Consider the following 17,333-nt stretch of genomic DNA (forward strand, 5'->3'; position numbering starts at 1 on the left):
CCACTTATCATCCCTGTATCTAGCAAACTACACTGCACATATATAGTGCATACTATTTCCTAATGAGGAGGAAGGACTTATTTCAAAATATAAATCCCTTCAGAGCTAGAAAATATGTGCGGATTCAAGCAAAAATAGTAGAAAGTCAAAGAAATAAGAGGGAAGAGCAAACAACTGACAATAGCAATAGAATGCACTGATAATTTTGAGCGTACAGTTGAATGTGTGAATAAAAAGTTGAACATGGTTAATTTTTCGGGCCGGAATAACCTTCGGCGTGGTTTTGACCATGTCAACCTCCCCATTATAAGTAAGCTTCTTAAGAACAATTCTCACTACATTGGTTCGTGTGTACCATTGTCCGCAGCTCGCGAACGAACAGTGTACAAAAACGAAATCAACAGTTCCCAGTCCCAGAACGCCATCCCATATTCCCTTTGCCAGTCCGCGTCAGATCCCGGAAATACATGCTATTTGACAATCCTCTGGGCAAACAAGAAAACGATATCCAACGCTTGTGTTCACATCTTGTAAGGGGCCCGCCAAGTAGTAACTCTGCCAGGTGTCCTCCGTCGCGAGGCCCGCAAGGCCCTCGAGACCCTCCACAAGATGGACGCTTCCGGCGTCCTCATGAAGTTACTGGACCGAGTCCAGCTCGAGCTTGACATCTGCAAACCTCTCATACCGACCTACACCCATCTTCTATTATCCACGCTCTTCCCCATCTACATCGGAGCCCATGCGTCCTTGACACGACCCGCCTCGGCAGCCAAGCCAACCAGACTCAAACGCAAACGTGGAGATGATGAATCAGCTATTGATGGGGAAATCCAAGAAGACAGCGACCAGGAAGATGAAGAGGAGGAAACCAGCGTGAAGAAAATGGAAGGCCTCGAGCCATCTGACGCCATCATGTTTCCCGTAATGGCCGGCCTCACCCTGGCTGGTCTATATTTCCTGATCAATTGGCTGAAGGACCCAGCTATCCTCAACAAATTCCTAGGTTTTTACTTCACGCAGGCAGGAACCGTCTTCGCGATTGCATTCCTGCGCGACGGATTCTCGCTGTTCCGATCATTGATTTTCCCATCCCACTACGCTCTGGATGGGTTTCTGTGGAAAGCAAACCATCGCAGAAGGATTTTTGTACCTGTGGGACATGACGACTTACCTCTAGCAGTGGTAGAGGACGAGGAGCATCGCAGGTCACCTTTACCGGGCTATCTAGGAAAAATTCCTTTGCCCCCCCCATATTTGAATACCCTCTGGCACTTACGCGACTTCGCATATAAGAAAGCCTCGGTACGCGCCTACATCCACGCCATCGTCGAAGTCAAAAGTCGCATCACGATATTTGACGTCATAAGTACCATCCTTGCGCTCGTGGCCGTGTATTTCTTCAATTTCGTGACGAAGCCGTGGTGGTTAACCAATTTCTTTGGCTTCAGTGTCTCCTACGGAGCCATGCAGTTCATGTCGCCTACGACGTTCTGGACAGCCTCGCTGATTCTTGGTGCCTTGTTCTTTTATGATATTTATTTCGTCTTTTTCACCCCGCTGATGGTTACGGTTGCTCAGAGCCTGGATATACCAATCAAGTTGGTTTTCCCGCGCCCTGCAGCGCCGGGGGAGGATCCTGATCTGAGCCGCATGGCTATGCTGGGGTTGGGCGATATTGTGATCCCGGGCATGGTTATCGGTTTAGCGCTACGGTTTGATCTTTTCCTTCATTACAAGTCAAAGGCCGCTTTATTGAAGCAACCTGCCAAGATCCCATATGTCAGTGCAACGGGCCGTTGGGGCGAGCGTTTCTGGACAACGTGGTTCGCATCCGCATCCAGGTATTCACCGATCGTTCATCCTCAGCTCCTGGATGGAAGACTCACGTCCCACGAAGCGAAGAACTTTCCCAAGACATACTTCCATGCTAGCCTTGTCGGGTATGTAGTTGGCATGCTGGTTACGCTGTTAGCAATGCAGATATCCAACCATGCCCAACCCGCTCTTCTCTATCTTGTCCCAGGTGTGCTTGGATCTCTGTGGATAACTGCCCTCATCAGAGGCGATATCAAAGAGATGTGGAATTTCTCCGATGCGATTGAGGAGGAAGAAGACAAAGATGCTGATATGGGGGGAAATAATACCGGTGACAAGGATAACGATAAGGAGAGGGAGAAGGAAAAAGAAACGTTTCCTTCACCTTTCGGAGTCGTCCGCAAGCTGTTTTACAAAGAGGATACCTTCAAAACCCCGGCGCCCTTATCTAAGAAATTGGATCGCAATGATAAGGATAAGGACCAGACTGATAACCGCGCAGCACAAGAAACTTCCACGTCTATAGACCTAGTATTATTTTCCATTTCCTTCCCCAAGTCAAAGCGGCAGTATAGGAAAATTACCACCCCCAATGGCAATGACCGACGAGAAGACGAAGACATAAATCTGCTAGTAAGTCTTCCTACGAAGCGGGTAGATGGAACAGAGGAGGGAGAAGAAGAATTCGATATCTCAGATCACGAAAGCGAGTCTTCATTGTCCACTTCTGCGCCTGTCCTTGTAGCGGCCGGGACGAGTGCGGATGTCGAAGAACCCGTATTGAAGAAGCGGAGGACGCGGAGGGCCGGGTAGAAGGTATGGGTATTATGAGTATGTATGGTTAATGATGAATGTTATGCAGCTGAGCCTATTCGTATCTATGATACACATATGATAGAATTGTTGAGTATGTTTAATATCGTTTCCATTTGAATTTGCAGTTTTCATCGGAGTTTGGTGATTTGTATGAAACATTTGTATAGGGATTCAGGTACAGTTTACATTTGGCTATGTATATTTGCGAGACTTAACGATATGATGATATATGTGTAGCAAGATGACACGGTCATACACATGTATATTCACTTCTTTTTTGCCTTCCACTGAGTCGGCACATAGCTTTGGTTCGGCTCCTCTTCAGCGCATTCTAATGGTTTATCTTCTCGCCAGCTCAGGATTTAAAATAATGCTGAAATGAGAAAAAAAAAAAAAAAAAAAAAGAAAGTGGATCTATGAATTGCGCATGCCATGCTACATACTGCTAAAAAGCGATTAAATAAATTCATCTAATCACTTACTAAATCCTCTTCTGCAAGTACATGGACTGGATGGAGGAGTGGTACGGGACAATAAGAATACCCAAAATCACCGCCCCGTAAGCAAGTCCTTCCATTCCTCCCATCTCCCGGCTGCCAACTCAACCAACTCCCTCATCTCCCTCCTCCCAACGCTTAACCCGCCATTCTTCTCCAACTTCAGAATTTTCATACGCCCCTTTGCCTCCTTATCCACTACCACACATACCCTCTCCGCACACAATGACTCCTCAAACCCATCCAAATCAGCCAATATCCACCTCTGAGGCCTTCTGCCACCGTCACCACCACCACCACCCTCCTCCCCACACACTTTCGATTTCCCAGAATCGGTCCCGGCCTCCACCTCCGTACCCACCGCCATCGGAATCCTCCACCTCTCCATCTCGTCCGCCTCAAACACTCCAAACGAACTCGCAATCGGCAGTCCACGGAGTCTCAGCGGCCGCGCCTCAGCTACATCGTCGGAACACAGCACCATTTCACTATCCAAATCCCACCACGCTTTGGGGAGGCGTGTGTCGCGCAGGGCGGCGACTATGGCCCCCCATGCCGCGTCGAAGAGGTTGCCTGCGTGCGAGATTATGAGGACGTCGATGTAGAGGGTCCAGAAGGCTTTTATTTCTGGTTCGCTCTCCGGTTCTGGTTCTTGAGGTTGTTCTCGTTGGGATTTGTCGGAGGTTAATATACCTGTGAGGTCGGGTGGGTGGCGGAGAATGCGGAGATCGGAGGCCCGGACTAGGCGGGTGATATGGAGGAGGGAGAGAAGTTTGTGCGAGAGCGATTGGGCGAGGGCTGAAGGGGCGGCAGATGAGGTTATGCTGGGGGTACATCCTGTGTTGAGCGAGAGGTTGGGGACGAGGAGATTGAAGGTGTGGATTTCGGAGTCGTCTTCATCACCACCTTCGTCCTCGTCTTCCACTGGTTCGTTTTGGTGTTGTTGTCTCTGTTGTTGTCTCTGTTGTAGTTGTTGCTCTGCTCGTATTTCGCCAGCTTTCCTCCGCTTTGGCGTGGTCGAATCTGACGACGACACATTCCATGCAGCTATATCATTCGTCGAGAGAATTTCACCGCGCACACCACATACCGCGACAGTGTCTCCAATGCGAACCACTGCACTGGCATTCGTATGTGTGAGTGAGCCTGTGTTGATGGATACAGGGCGGAATTGGGACGGTACGCGCCCGTTAACGCGCAGTGGGGTTCTTGAATCTGGAGAGAAAGGTGAAAGGTGCGCAAGGAGGTAGGAATGCGGTTGAAGTCTGGCGAATTGGGATGGAGGTAGTGAGAGGGATGGAGGGGTTCCTTGGAAGGGTTTGGCGGAGTCGGGAGTTATAGTTGAGGCTGAGGTTACTGCCGCTGAAGAAGACATTGTTTTCGAAATGTGAGGCATTGCTTTGTTTCTAAGGGCGAAGCGATTCAGGTATACATTTTCTCTAATAGATTAAGGCTATTCAGCAGCCCATCTAGGTGTGGAAGTTCTCATCGGTGATAGTTTGATTTTAACTTTTGCTCTCTCTTGTTTTGATACGGACGACCGAGATGGCAGAATATCTGCAAAGGCGGTGGATATTTACATTGTTCACATGATATATCCACTGTCAAACAATTGATGTTTCATTCCTCAATCGAATCGCTGCATGCCTTACAATATATTGTTATATAATTGGATCCCCGTCTGTTACGAGGGAATAAATTGATTCAGCCAATAGTCTCGGGAGTTATGTTGGGTCCACTCTAATTCACGGGTTCACAGGTCATAAGATGCTGATTCTCAAAGATATGCTGGTTCTCGAATGGTTACTGAGAAGTTTCGTATCCGAACTATTACCACTGCGAGCTGACTCGAACTGGGACATGTGATATTCCGTCTATGTGCTGACAAACGAATGCGAACCACAGCCGCGACAATGCGACATCAATATGAGGCGCCCTGGAATCGATATTATCGGTGAACGACCAAATCGGTTTCATATCATGAAAAAGATAATGGAGCCGCTGGCCTCGGACGCCACTTTGATGTGATCCATCGTTCCGAAGATGAGCTGAAGGGAGGTTCTGATGTCCTAACTTCTATCTGGCTGGATCATGTCTTTGCGAGCGGTTAGAATCGACCTAAATACACCACGCCTGAACAAATGTTTAAACGGCATGACAAATTGTCACCAAAAACAGCAGGCCATTTGAGACATATCAAATTTCCGGCTTCATCATAGCTGGTGTCAATTCTATTCTGGAAAAGCTGCAGGGATCCCTGCTGAACTTTATCAAAACGCACTGAGAGGACAGCCCATGGGAAGATGAATTGGATGATCTCCGCGATCTCCGTGATCGTTAGGCATCATAAGGTTCTTAGTAGCATGCCAGATGAATTGCTGACTTCCTATTCTTTCAAACCACATTAACAAAAGCATCCATGAAATGATGTAAAGCAACCAGGGACGAAGGCACTTAGGAAAATAAGAATGGATCGATAGCCAAATTCAACAGCAACAGGGGACAAAGGTGTATCCTGCATATTTAACCTTATCCCTGCCGAGTGGTTCTGGAAATACCGACACTTCTTGGAGTCAGATTCAGACGCGGGGTACTCCGTACCTGTAGTGACGAACTCGGCATGTACCACAGGTTGACTGGGAAATAAAATGCAACATAGATTGCAACACCAAACCCCGCCACCCACTGTATCACGATCAATAAAATGCAGATTGAAGTAGAGAAGCTTGGGGCGTCTCACTCAGCGTGTAGCAAATAGAGAGAAGAACGCCATTGTAGTTCGTATGTTTTGGAAGGAGGCATTTGCACGCTTTTCTTTTAACTTGCGATCCCAGATGAGTCCAATTCTGCTAAAATGACGCCAATATTTGTGCCACGAGACATCTTCGATCGCGAAGGAATAACAGGGCGGCTATCTGGTATGGCCTTGGGCATTAAAACAACATCCTTGAACGGATGTCCTCCTGACAGCATCGTCAACATCCCGGTAAAGGAGAAGTAACATGGACGAGTCCGGGCGCGAAAACAACCCAACGCTGTCAGCAATCGCGCCCGTTGGAAAGGTGGACTTCGATTTATTATCCCTAGGCGTCATCCTCAAGAAAGGTTGAGGGAAGAATCAATTTATGAATGGAGGAGAGTTTGAGGACTGGACTGGAGAAGACCAAATTTGTAAGCGAGGCTCCTTCCCACCTAATGCGATCACTCCACTGGCTCCTGGAACAGTCAACCTGAGGAACTAAAGGATGATGAGACCAGCTCGTCATCCTCCACTGTCGTTCCCAGAACTCTCCTTTCAGATTCCTCACTGGCCGGGGAACAACGGCCTCCCTGCGGCCTCATCACGGACCAAGCACAGCGCTAGACCTTGCTACTGCAGGCTGGAGCGAGTCAGGCTCGGGACGGGCCAGACTGTCCCCCAATCCCATGTCGATTCCAGGGTCTGCGCTTGGTTCGCGAACAAGGGCTGGGAGCGGTAAACACAGCTCTATGATTCGCCTGTCTCCTTCGATCTTTTGTGATTGGCGGGGTTTAGGTATGAGGGCGTGGAGGTCGTATCGAACATCGTCACGACTGAGATCGTGGTTGGACTGATTCTGTGCAAGGCGAATGCCATGTTACAATGTGGTGACATCAATACCGAAGCTGTCGTGCAAGTCAGTCTTTGGTAATTGCCATGTACCCTTCAGAGTGTCTGCAGAAACAGGCACATTTCAACCAAGACTTAATGCGCAGATGGCTGCCGAAAGTATGCACACATGGTTGCTTGTAAACCCGTCGTGGTGGCTCTACTCCGTACAGTTGCATGCAAGATGCGGAACAACTGAATAGGAGCATCCTTGAAGAGTGGCTTGAGTTGGGAACGAATTATCTGCCAGCACCTCCCCTTTTGCGAAGCTATGTATATATCCGTACGGAGTACTCTCTACATGGATGATTATTAACTTGGCAAGGTATCAAGGCTTCCTGATTGGCTCTGATGAACAGATGCAAATACAAAGCTTGATGGATAATCCACAGTTAGCTCGGATGTTTTTAAGGATGCTATCCTTGGTCATCACATTGTGAGCACTCCATCCTCGCTTCTGATTCGAACAAAACGTCTCCGCCTTCGGGAAAGCTAATGCAGAGAGATCTTTCTGTCGCTGATAATTTTGTCTCTGGTGCAGCCCCCGCGGCATTCCCCCATGCTCCCAGCTTTTGTCCTCAAAAGCGCCGGTTGAGCGGCATTTGGATCCTCCAACCTCTGACTTGAACAGAAGAAAATTTGCCCTCAAAATCCAAACAGCCGCCGGCTTTACAGACAACAAAACACCATCCTTCAGCCACACTCCACAATTTCATACATCACGACAAACTGTTGACTGCTGCCAAGTAGCTCTGCGTTTTTAACTTTCTTCTACCCGCACGCTCATCGCATTACATTACACCAATTCCAGCCAATTCCCGTCGACGAGCAATCTTGAGTACCCTAAAAGCACCCTTTTTCCGAGGAAGTGGAGTAGCTTTTGTCCCACCTCTACACCCATACACTCACCGAGAGGCCGCACAGATTCCTCCCCTCAAACCAACATATATCTACCCATCTGACTCACAGTTTGCCGAATACGCCTCCTGTCAAAGAGCTATCAAGCTGCCCGTTGTCTTTAACTTGCATGTTTACATTCATTCGTTTCAATACATATTTCGCTTTTGCACACCAAGCCTGGTCTGCTGTGGTCTTACTTTCGTTTTCCTGTCTTACATTACCTCCTTAAGGGGTGTTATCGGTACGTCGTGGGATCCAGTTGCACGACGTCTACATATCTGTTAGACTGTCTGAAAAAAAGTACACGTGTGGGTTCCAGGAGCGAGGCCGAATCAACACAAGTCGAAATCGGCAGTTTTTCCCGAATCTCGCCTTTTCGCATGTCGTTGTTTGCCGCTTCAATCGACACCTCCGCTTTTCTTCTCTAACTCCACCTTTCGTCTTGACAACAGGCGCAGATGTGGTCAATGCCCACTGGCTCTTAGGCTGCCGCCCTGACAATTTTAACCTTGTATATTCCGTGGATATCTCACACTTTATCGGCTGTCTTGCGCCCCAGTTCCTCTCGCGAATAGCCTCGTTATAAAGGGTGGAGTGGATACTAGGGATTATTGTAAGTAATTTCAGGTGGGCCGTTGGTCGATTACAAGGAGAATGCTTTAGAGCCTGAACAGGCTAGGCAAAGGAATCTTCAAAGTCGGGAAGGTCGACGTATTCTCATGGTATACCATCTGGATAAGGCCTGAGTAGATGATTGCCACAGCGCGATTTGGGCAGCGCCTTTGAAATCAACGCAACATGTCACCGCTCAACAAGTTGGAGAACCGCTCAGGGATTTTCCCCAGGAGATTGGAATCACTGGTATCATTGTGGAAACGTATCGCAATTCCGCCGGGGGTCTACCAGTCTCCGATACAAATAGAAGAGAGCAACAGGGATCCATGGATAAAATCAGGTAAATATGCCCTTGGCTGGGTATATTTCTCCATAATTCTGCTTGTTGCGACGACTTTGTTTTATCTTTACAATATTTGGTGTGATAAGATAAGAACAGGCCTCTACAAGGAAGAAATCCGTAATATCAAGATGTCATCGCCGCAGTTGGATATCGAGATGACAAGCCCTGGCACAGCCAACTCTTCGCGCAATTTCTTCCCTACTGAAGAAACACTTGACTCCGTTTCCGGGCCTAAACGGGAATCTTCCATCTCGAATTTACCATTCATAAACTACCTAACAGCGTTGATAAGGTGGATAGTCTACAGACCAATTCCAGTTATTCGACTATGGAAAGTGGAGATCGTACCCCCGTCTATGGGTGCTAGCGTTGTAGTGACAATGGCTTTAATATTTGTCACGCTCTACTGCTTCGTACCCCAACCCCTTTTTTATAGCAGCATCCGAGCCGGATCTCCCCCCTTAGCTATCCGTGCTGGAATGATCGCTGTTGCGTTGATGCCGTGGATAGTCGCATTGAGCTCGAAGGCAAATCTCATCTCTCTAATGACCGGCATTGGCCATGAGCGGCTTAATGTTTTGCATCGGTGGGGCGGCTACCTCTGCCTCTTTTTGAGTCTTGTTCACATGATTCCATTTTATATTACCCCTGTCTGGGAGAACGACGGATTGCAAATATATGGGAAGCTTCGCACTGGAAATCTGTATATCTACGCCTCTGGACTGGCAGCATTCGCACCGCTTTGTTTCCTTTGTGTCCATTCCTTACCCGTGCTCCGCAGCCGGATGTATGAGCTCTTCGTAACCTTACATGTACCTGTCAGCATCGTGTTCCTTGGAACGCTTTTCTGGCACTGCAAAAATTTCTTGACTTCATGGCATTACCTGTTTTCTACCGTGGGGATCTGGCTGGTGTCATACTTCGCTAGGCTGTTCTTCCTCAATTGGACTAACCCCTTCCGTATTTCCTGGCTCATCGGGGAAGAGTCTGCAGTCACAATTCTGCCCGAGACTGCGGTTAAAGTCACGATCCCTACGCAGATGAGATGGAAGCCAGGTCAGTACGTCTATTTACGGATGCCAGGTATCTCATTCTTCGAAAATCACCCCTTCACAGTTGCCTCTCTATGTAGTGACGACTTTCCCTCCGAATACGGCGAGGAGTACCGAGATATGATACTTGTCTTTCGGCCATTTGGTGGATTTACCGGCAAAGTACTTGACATTGCTCTTGAAAAAGGGCCATATAAGACTTACCGTGCTTTTATTGATGGCCCTTACGGAGGCATGCGACGGGAAATGGCCTCATTCGATGACGTAGTCTTTTTTGCGGGGGGCAGTGGCATTACAGCCATCGCTAGCCAGCTCCTTGATCTAATCAAAAGAATGCGAGACGGCAAGGCCCTCACGCGAACTGTGCGGGTTATCTGGGCCCTCAAACGCCCGGAAACTATGGAATGGTTCAAAGAAGAATTGCGAATATGTCGTGAATATGCCCCTCCAGGCTCTGTCTTTTGCCAATTCTACCTCACGGCCGCGAAGCGCTACGACGGAACTACTATAACTCGCTCAAGGCCCCATAGCACCGTCTTACACGATCGGATAAATGACGCTTTCCAGGGAGTCGCTAGCAAGCGAAACTCTGCCTTCATCCGTGAGGAAGCTGGCGGGGATGTAGAGCGCGAAAAGGAACTTCGCCGCGAAAACGAGGATGGAATTTCTGCCCTACCAGCCGCCCTCATCCAGCAACACCACCAAACCTTTCATCACTCGCGCTCCCTAGGCCCCGAAATCGTCGCCCCCATTCCCGTCGCCGGATCCGCACACCCGTTCCCCTCTTTTCCTTTCTCCCAAGAGGATTACTTCAACCAACAACACCAACCACAACAAGCGACGGAAGACCCACGCTCTTTCGACTTCGGTTTTCCCAGCACCCCCACACTTTTCCAAAAGAACCTAATGCGTTTCGCCTTCCTCCCGACGCAAAAACGCGACGGCTGGCGTACCGAATATGGCCGGCCGGATATCCCCTTTATGCTGCGGCAGTTTGCTAAAGATTTCGGCCGGCGTACGTGTGTATTTGTCTGCGGACCGCCTAGTATGCGGATTGATGTGGCGAATACTGTTGCGCAGTTGCAGAGGGTTGTTATGAAGGATCCGGGGAAGGATGAACTGTATTTGCATACCGAGAATTATGCTATTTGAGAGGCCGAGTTGTGGTTGGCGGGTGGGTGGGATATGTTTGTCTGGGGAGGGTGGTTGACACATAAGTATTGTTCATATTATTTTCTCCAAGCATATACGTACCTTTGGTTTTTTGTTCTTTTTTCTTATGTATATATTTGGATGGAAGGGGATACCCGGGCTAGGGCTATGATTTATTATCCAACCGGAAAATGGATTCATTGTATGTGGCTAAGGACCATAAGTTTACCTCGTCCCCATCATTTAATCAAGTCATATCAAATAATATATATATATATATATATATATATATATATATTTACATATCGTTCAAGAGGTGCGGCAGTTTATTCTATCCTAGGATAATATTACAATTATCGTCTCGCACGCACACAAACACACTCACTCATTCACTCACACAAAAAAACACGACATTTCCCTCAACATACATTCCCAAGGGATTTTTGAATGGCACATAACTTTAGCAAATCGAGGCAGACGCATGTTACCTCTCGTTTGGGAGAGAAATAGCGATGGATATTATAACGCCAAGCACGGACGGAAAATGTGCCAACCTCATGGACGTGTTGTAGTTTGAAGTTCTCGAGAGTAGAAGGAAGCTCTTATGAGATACGGTGAGATTGCAATGTAGGTATATATAAGGTTGTGGATGGTGAAGGGACGTTTCCGCAGACCGCCCTCGAGACCGGATAGGGTTTACGGAGCGCTTACATTCCCGGATGCGTTGTTGGCTCGGCTTCTCGAACGCGGTCGTTGACGGATAGAAACGGGAGAGAGAAGGTATATGGATGGATAACGTGGCACCAATCTTCGAAACTCCGCAAGCAGCGCTTAAGTTGTGTTTGTGCCCTAGTAGTAATCCATAGTACTCCCCTCCCAAGGTTGCATCAAAGGATACCATAAAACGACTTTGGATTGGAGTAAACAAGGATCTTCTTCGCTGTATAAGCTCCAATGACAATACTATTCGCCAACGTTCATGCGCTTTTCACCCGTTTCCTGACATATTCTTCCAGTTTTTCTGCCGTGGTAGGGTCGCATTCATCCAGCTCAACCTTCTCCCAATCGTCATCGCCTTCGTCATCCTTGCACCCAGCGTCATTGAGGGACCCAGGCTTAGCATCTTCGTCATCTTCTTCCCATGCAAGCTTGAGGCTGACTATCTTCGCACCACCAGGCTTCAACCGTCTGTAATAACCTTCAACCACACCTCCTTGTATTGTAAATCCGCGTGCCAAGTACCAGAGCAACGCTTCCTCGTTAGTCTCGTGGACATGCGCGGTTACTGTCTGGATATTATAATGCCTAACAATCCCCGATACTGCTCGCATTGGAGTCCCTGGGGGTGAAGCCGAATCATATATCAAGGAGTCTAGTAGAGCAGTGGCAATGCCTCTGCCACGATAAGGTGATAGGAGGTGTAGTGTTTGTATATATAAATTCGTTGCCTGCCGCAACGGACACGAAACAGAAAGCTCAGAGGGTGGAGGAAGAGGTTCTAATCGACATCGTATCCCGCCAATAACCTTATCTGAACTCGACAATGATGGTGCTTTGGCCGTTGTGGGAAAGGTAGTTGCCGTTATATCGGTGACAGGATGGTCATGGTAAATGGCAACGCGTGAAATCGACGCGACAATAGAGTCCGTGATTGTAGCCGTGTAAAACGAGTTTGGATAGCGCACTGGGAGCAAAAGACCTGTAATCCGCATTAATGACGGTATGTGCGCCGTTTTGACTGGTTCGATCGTGACGTTTGGGTGCGGAGTATAAATGGTCTCGAGAGAGCTGGGGTACGGCTTTGGTTCAAAAGCGGGGTCGGTGTTACGAGACTTGCCGATGCGCGCCGAAGTTAATGACGGCGGAGTTGGGGATGTTGTTTGGAACAAACTCCCCTTGTTGACATTTGGTCGGTTATTGTTGGCTCTGTTGTTTGCTGTAGTCGGCGGGGAGAATGGGGGAGGAGGGGAGGCCTTGGCCGCTGAACCCTTCGCAAAAAAGGGCAATGCCATAGCTCTGATGCGTTGATGGTGGAGGTGTCTGATAAGCGTGGACTTGTCTCTTCCACAAGAAAATTTAGCGGCCGTATACAACGAAAAGTCAAATGGCGAGCTTGAATAATCCAGAAATGGAAGCCTGATCCTCAGTCCAGCGGCTTAAATAGGGTTTGCGGAGATGAGATAAGATAAGATCTGCTCCCGATATGTAAGCCAACGTGACATATCGCAATAACTAACTCCTCCTTACTAGTAACTAGTTTAGCCAACTGCCGGGGTTTCTCCAAGAAAGACCGCGGCGGAAAGCTTGGAGCTTGCATTTCGACAATTCATCGTGCAGGAATACCACGACACCCGCCCTCAGCCTGCTTAATTCACAGTTTAGCCGCCGTTGTTGCCGCTCAGAGGGTAGGTAGACTGCACATTTTTGGGCATTTTTACTTACGCTGAGGTACGCTTTACTCCCCAAGGTCTCACTAATCTTGAGCTGACGTTGTGACCACGGTCTAACTTTATGCCCAGGTGTTGCAGGAAAGCCCCCAAAGAAATACATGTCGCCCCTTACCTATTTTCCCAATAAATGAACGCCTAGGAAGAGGTCCAAGGGGCCCTCCTTTGTATTCCCTTATTTTTGGATAGCCTCCGTCTCTAACATACAGACAACCGCCGTTGGGCCGATCAAAAGTTGCGATTGGAGCTGTCAAGCGACAGAAAGAAAGAAAAAATCACCCGTCGAAGTTTCATCCTTGAGCCACACGCTTTGGATCTGCTTCTCAACACTAATGTTGATTTAAAACGCATGGAGACAAACTATACGGCTAGGGCAGAAGAATCCGTGCAGTTAAGGGGCGGGGTCTTGCAGAAGTTGCTTTGAAGTGAACCCGTTGTGTCCATTTTAGACATCAAGTGAGCATCTATTTTGTCCGTTTTTGAAGCCGCTTTGTGTGCAATTATGGCCTGTACATGCACTCGGAAGTTCCGGAAACCTCTGGCAATTAAGGCTTTTTCTAAGTCAACCCAAGCCCTCTTACACCTCCTTAACATATTTTCGATTTGCATGCATCTTGAGTTGTGGGTGGATTGTGTAGCCCTCCATTGTTTCATATAAACTGATTGCAGGTGCAAATGCAGGGGGGCAAAGTTCCCAGCATGGCTGGGATTCCGGAGGCAGAGACCGATATACCTGCGACTATGTCTAAATTGGTAAGAGCCCAAACTGCTGTTTTCTTGCTCCAAGGACTTTTCGGCTGCATGACCTAACTTATACAGGCACGGAGTGTCCTGGATGACACCTTCTACAACATAATACATGACCTTGTTTCAAAAGTTCACCGTGAAGAGAAAATTGCACGTATGAGGTCAGCTGTCGTCTTGGCCAAAAAAATTGGTGAGGAAGAAACAAACCGTCTCCAAAAACAAGAGGGAGCACTTGAGAACGGATCTGCGGAGCTCAGTGCTGCTACGCCGTCAAACTTGAAACAAAAAGACAGCAACCTCGTTCGGGTCGAGACAGACGGTGCAATTTACGAAAATGGTAAAGTATACTTGAAAGGGAATCCATTTCAGACGACCAAAGAAATCTTATGTCCTAATTGTCGTTTCCCCCGCCTCCTTTATCCGCCCTCCGGCATTGGCTCTAGACCACCACCAGATCCGTATAAAGAATACTGTAAAAAGCACCCCCCGATCATCATGCCTGGCCATGATGTTCATGGTAATCCATTTGCCACAGATAAAATAAACAGGAAAAAAAAGCAACAACCACAGCAGCCAAATAGCTCAAACACGCCCGCGTCTAGTCCACCATCAACACCATCAACGCCGTCAAACTCCTTCAAACACGTCGTCGCTGAAAAAATATCCTTCCCCACCGTGAAATGCCCAAACTGCCCACGCTACTTTGTCGTCACCAGAGTCGCGCAACACCTTGATAGGTGTCTAGGCCTATCAGGCAGACTAACAAAACGCAATCTCACCCCGATGGAAAGCGGAACTAGTGCGCCGGTGCCACTTCCAACAAAACCTTCAATGCTCAAACGAGCCCTCCCCAATGGCGACGACGATACTGCATCTGGATCCATTCCCAAAAAGAAGAAACTGAACACTCCCAAAAAATACGCCAGCATGAAGCCAACCCCACCAAGCAAGCTCAAAATCGGAACCACACCCGACATGGCAGCTGCCATGGAGTTTCCCGATTCAACACCTACTTCGGCGGGTGGCGGCGGCGATGTTGAACCCGCAAGTGCCACAACAACTACCATTGTCACAACGAGTAAGAAGAAACTTAACCCAACAGAAGGAAAGCCTGGCAAGCTAAAGCGAAATGACATTCAAAGACAGGTAAAAGCATGATTGAGACGACATGATGTTTTCCCCAGGGGTTGGCTCCTAGGGTTCCTATTTTCATCGGTCCTGCATTTCTATACATCCGCCCTACTATTACCTTCAATTGGCTCTCTCCCATCTCTTCTTCGACTAATATCCGCCTATACCTAACGACACCACGTATTCCCTTAAACTATTCCTTTCCGTTTCATTTTCATCTCACCTGATACATATTAGAAATCATATACATACGGAAAGACATATGCGGCGAAGGTGGAGAAACCATGGGCTTCGGAACGGAGTTTTTCACTCTTTTTCCTTTTCCTTTTTCTTGTCTTTTTTTTTTTTTTTTTTTTTTTTTTTTTTTTTGGAGGGGGGATGGGGGAGGGAGGGAGGTCTCAATTTACTTTAATTTGATTCGAAGTGCCATTCATTCACAGTTGAGTTTTCTTAGGTGAGTAGCTCGTTTGGACTGCTTTATTTTAACATCCAGTTATGCGGGGCTTGTTATGTTCATTGCTTACTTATTTTTATCGCATTCCACATTCACATTCCCTCCTTTGTCTCCGTTTCATTTCGCCTTTTGAAATCCGATTTCTTTTGCTCCTTTTTAATTCTCCCTTCTTTCTCGCTCAATGGATCGGCCATTCTAATTCCATTTGTATTCCATTATAGCCCATGTTCTCGCGTGTTGAGTGGTTTGTGAATATAGTTTGTTATTCTGCGCGCTGCCTGTAGGTTCTGCTCCTCATATCGGCGCTGTTTGCTATATTTGAATTAAATCAAAGACTCAAAGTCGAATATTCATACCCATCTATTATTTGAGACTATCAGTAACAAACAATCAAAACGTGGATGTAGCTGAGCATTGACTGCGTATATGTATATATATAGATATATTGTCGCTGTACTTATTTACCCGAGGGGCCAAGATTGAAAGGGCTGGTAGGATAATAATAATACAGTAACTGACGCTGGAAGGAACAACGTGAGATATTTTCGAACAGAAGTAAACAGAGTGATGGAGAACGAACGAGATGGGACAAGATATGGTTGCATAGGGAAGAGGAAATGATATGCTAGAAACGTAATGTTCATATAAGGGTCGAATATCATCAGCAAATAGAATACCTCTACTTCTTGTACCGTGGCGGACATTTAGATATTTGTCCAGGTTCATTTCTAGCGAGCAAGCCTCTAGTTATTATTTCTATTGGCTCATAAACCAAAACATGAACCTGGCCTATGAATGCTCTCTTTCTCGCTTGGTGGCAAACAATCATCCAGGCCATTTACTTATATAGTTTCGAACCCATTCTTTAAATCTATCTGGCGGTACCTTTCGCGGTCCTTTTGGTCCTTGAGGACAATCGCAATGCACAGGAGGAGGATAGCATCGATGGCTATGAATATGCAATTAGTTAGATTTGAGGGAAAGAAATCCCGCTGGGCCGCTTTTTCCCCTCCTCTTCGTTACATAATTTATATATTTTCAAGCTTGAAGGAACGGAAATCAAATAACTCACCGACAACACCGAAATCCGCCGTGAAAATAACATCAAGAAAGTGATTTGCGTAATTGGAGAAGGGTCCTACGCATCCTGCCTTCTGTGCAGCAACAAGTGGGTTCGGGCATATTCGATCGACTTGGAATGGCGGAGAAGTGCTGTTTAGATAGCCGCAGCAGTCGAACTGAGGATATTTGCGTCGTCAGTATCTGTTCTTATAGCTTATAACTTCTTTTCCACTACTCTCTTCAACGAAATATATGATGATATATATCGATATATATATCTCAACAACGCACCCTTTGCTGAAGCAAGCTTTGTATCGCCGCAGGCTGTGCATTCCACATAGTCTCTAATTTTGACCGCGTTGTGAGAGTTTCGAACCAGATGCTCAACCCCAAACAAAGGGTGAAAATGCCGCTTGCAACGACGAACCAGCCATGGATTTTAAGCCAAACTCGGACCGTTCCTAGCATTATCGCAGGCAACGAGATAATGAAGGTAAAAAAGATGAAACCAGCATTGACGATCGCGGCTAGAACATGTAACAAGATATGTCAGTAAATATAAAGGATCGCCTGACGTATAAATATCCCAAAAAAAAAAAAAAAACAAAAAAAAAAAGGAAAAATAGAAAGTTGGTTCAACCAAAGGGGGAAAACGAACGGGTTATAGGGCAGTG

General features: G+C 47.3%; 6 protein-coding genes across 6 annotated transcripts; 3 read left to right on the plus strand and 3 right to left on the minus strand.

Moving 5' to 3' along the window:
• Positions 1-243: 243 nt before the first annotated feature.
• HCAG_03199 (conserved hypothetical protein) lies at positions 244-2,922 on the plus strand (the record flags this gene model as incomplete). Its single annotated transcript, XM_001541052.1, has 7 exons — positions 244-310; positions 563-1,940; positions 2,061-2,448; positions 2,523-2,646; positions 2,678-2,722; positions 2,799-2,806; positions 2,869-2,922. 7 exons carry the CDS (start codon positions 244-246, stop codon positions 2,920-2,922), a joined length of 2,064 nt encoding a protein of 687 aa, XP_001541102.1.
• Positions 2,923-3,180: 258 nt separating this feature from the next.
• On the minus strand, positions 3,181-4,503 carry HCAG_03200 (conserved hypothetical protein; the record flags this gene model as incomplete). Its single annotated transcript, XM_001541053.1, has 1 exon — positions 3,181-4,503. One exon carries the CDS (start codon positions 4,501-4,503, stop codon positions 3,181-3,183), a length of 1,323 nt encoding a protein of 440 aa, XP_001541103.1.
• Positions 4,504-8,454: 3,951 nt separating this feature from the next.
• Positions 8,455-10,818, plus strand: HCAG_03201 (conserved hypothetical protein; the record flags this gene model as incomplete). Its single annotated transcript, XM_001541054.1, has 2 exons — positions 8,455-9,674; positions 9,747-10,818. 2 exons carry the CDS (start codon positions 8,455-8,457, stop codon positions 10,816-10,818), a joined length of 2,292 nt encoding a protein of 763 aa, XP_001541104.1.
• Positions 10,819-11,795: 977 nt separating this feature from the next.
• Positions 11,796-12,149, minus strand: HCAG_03202 (conserved hypothetical protein; the record flags this gene model as incomplete). Its single annotated transcript, XM_001541055.1, has 1 exon — positions 11,796-12,149. One exon carries the CDS (start codon positions 12,147-12,149, stop codon positions 11,796-11,798), a length of 354 nt encoding a protein of 117 aa, XP_001541105.1.
• A 1,815-nt stretch (positions 12,150-13,964) lies between these two features.
• Positions 13,965-15,170, plus strand: HCAG_03203 (hypothetical protein; the record flags this gene model as incomplete). The annotated part of the gene is made up of 3 exons (XM_001541056.1): positions 13,965-14,018; positions 14,085-14,349; positions 14,758-15,170. 3 exons carry the CDS (start codon positions 13,965-13,967, stop codon positions 15,168-15,170), a joined length of 732 nt encoding a protein of 243 aa, XP_001541106.1.
• A 1,269-nt stretch (positions 15,171-16,439) lies between these two features.
• On the minus strand, positions 16,440-17,127 carry HCAG_03204 (hypothetical protein; the record flags this gene model as incomplete). Its single annotated transcript, XM_001541057.1, has 3 exons — positions 16,440-16,546; positions 16,670-16,835; positions 16,951-17,127. 3 exons carry the CDS (start codon positions 17,125-17,127, stop codon positions 16,440-16,442), a joined length of 450 nt encoding a protein of 149 aa, XP_001541107.1.
• Positions 17,128-17,333: the final 206 nt, after the last annotated feature.

This window comes from Histoplasma capsulatum, genomic scaffold (genome assembly GCF_000149585.1).
Source record: "Histoplasma capsulatum NAm1 scaffold_3 genomic scaffold, whole genome shotgun sequence".
In the NCBI taxonomy this organism is placed as follows: Eukaryota; Fungi; Ascomycota; class Eurotiomycetes; order Onygenales; family Ajellomycetaceae; genus Histoplasma; species Histoplasma mississippiense.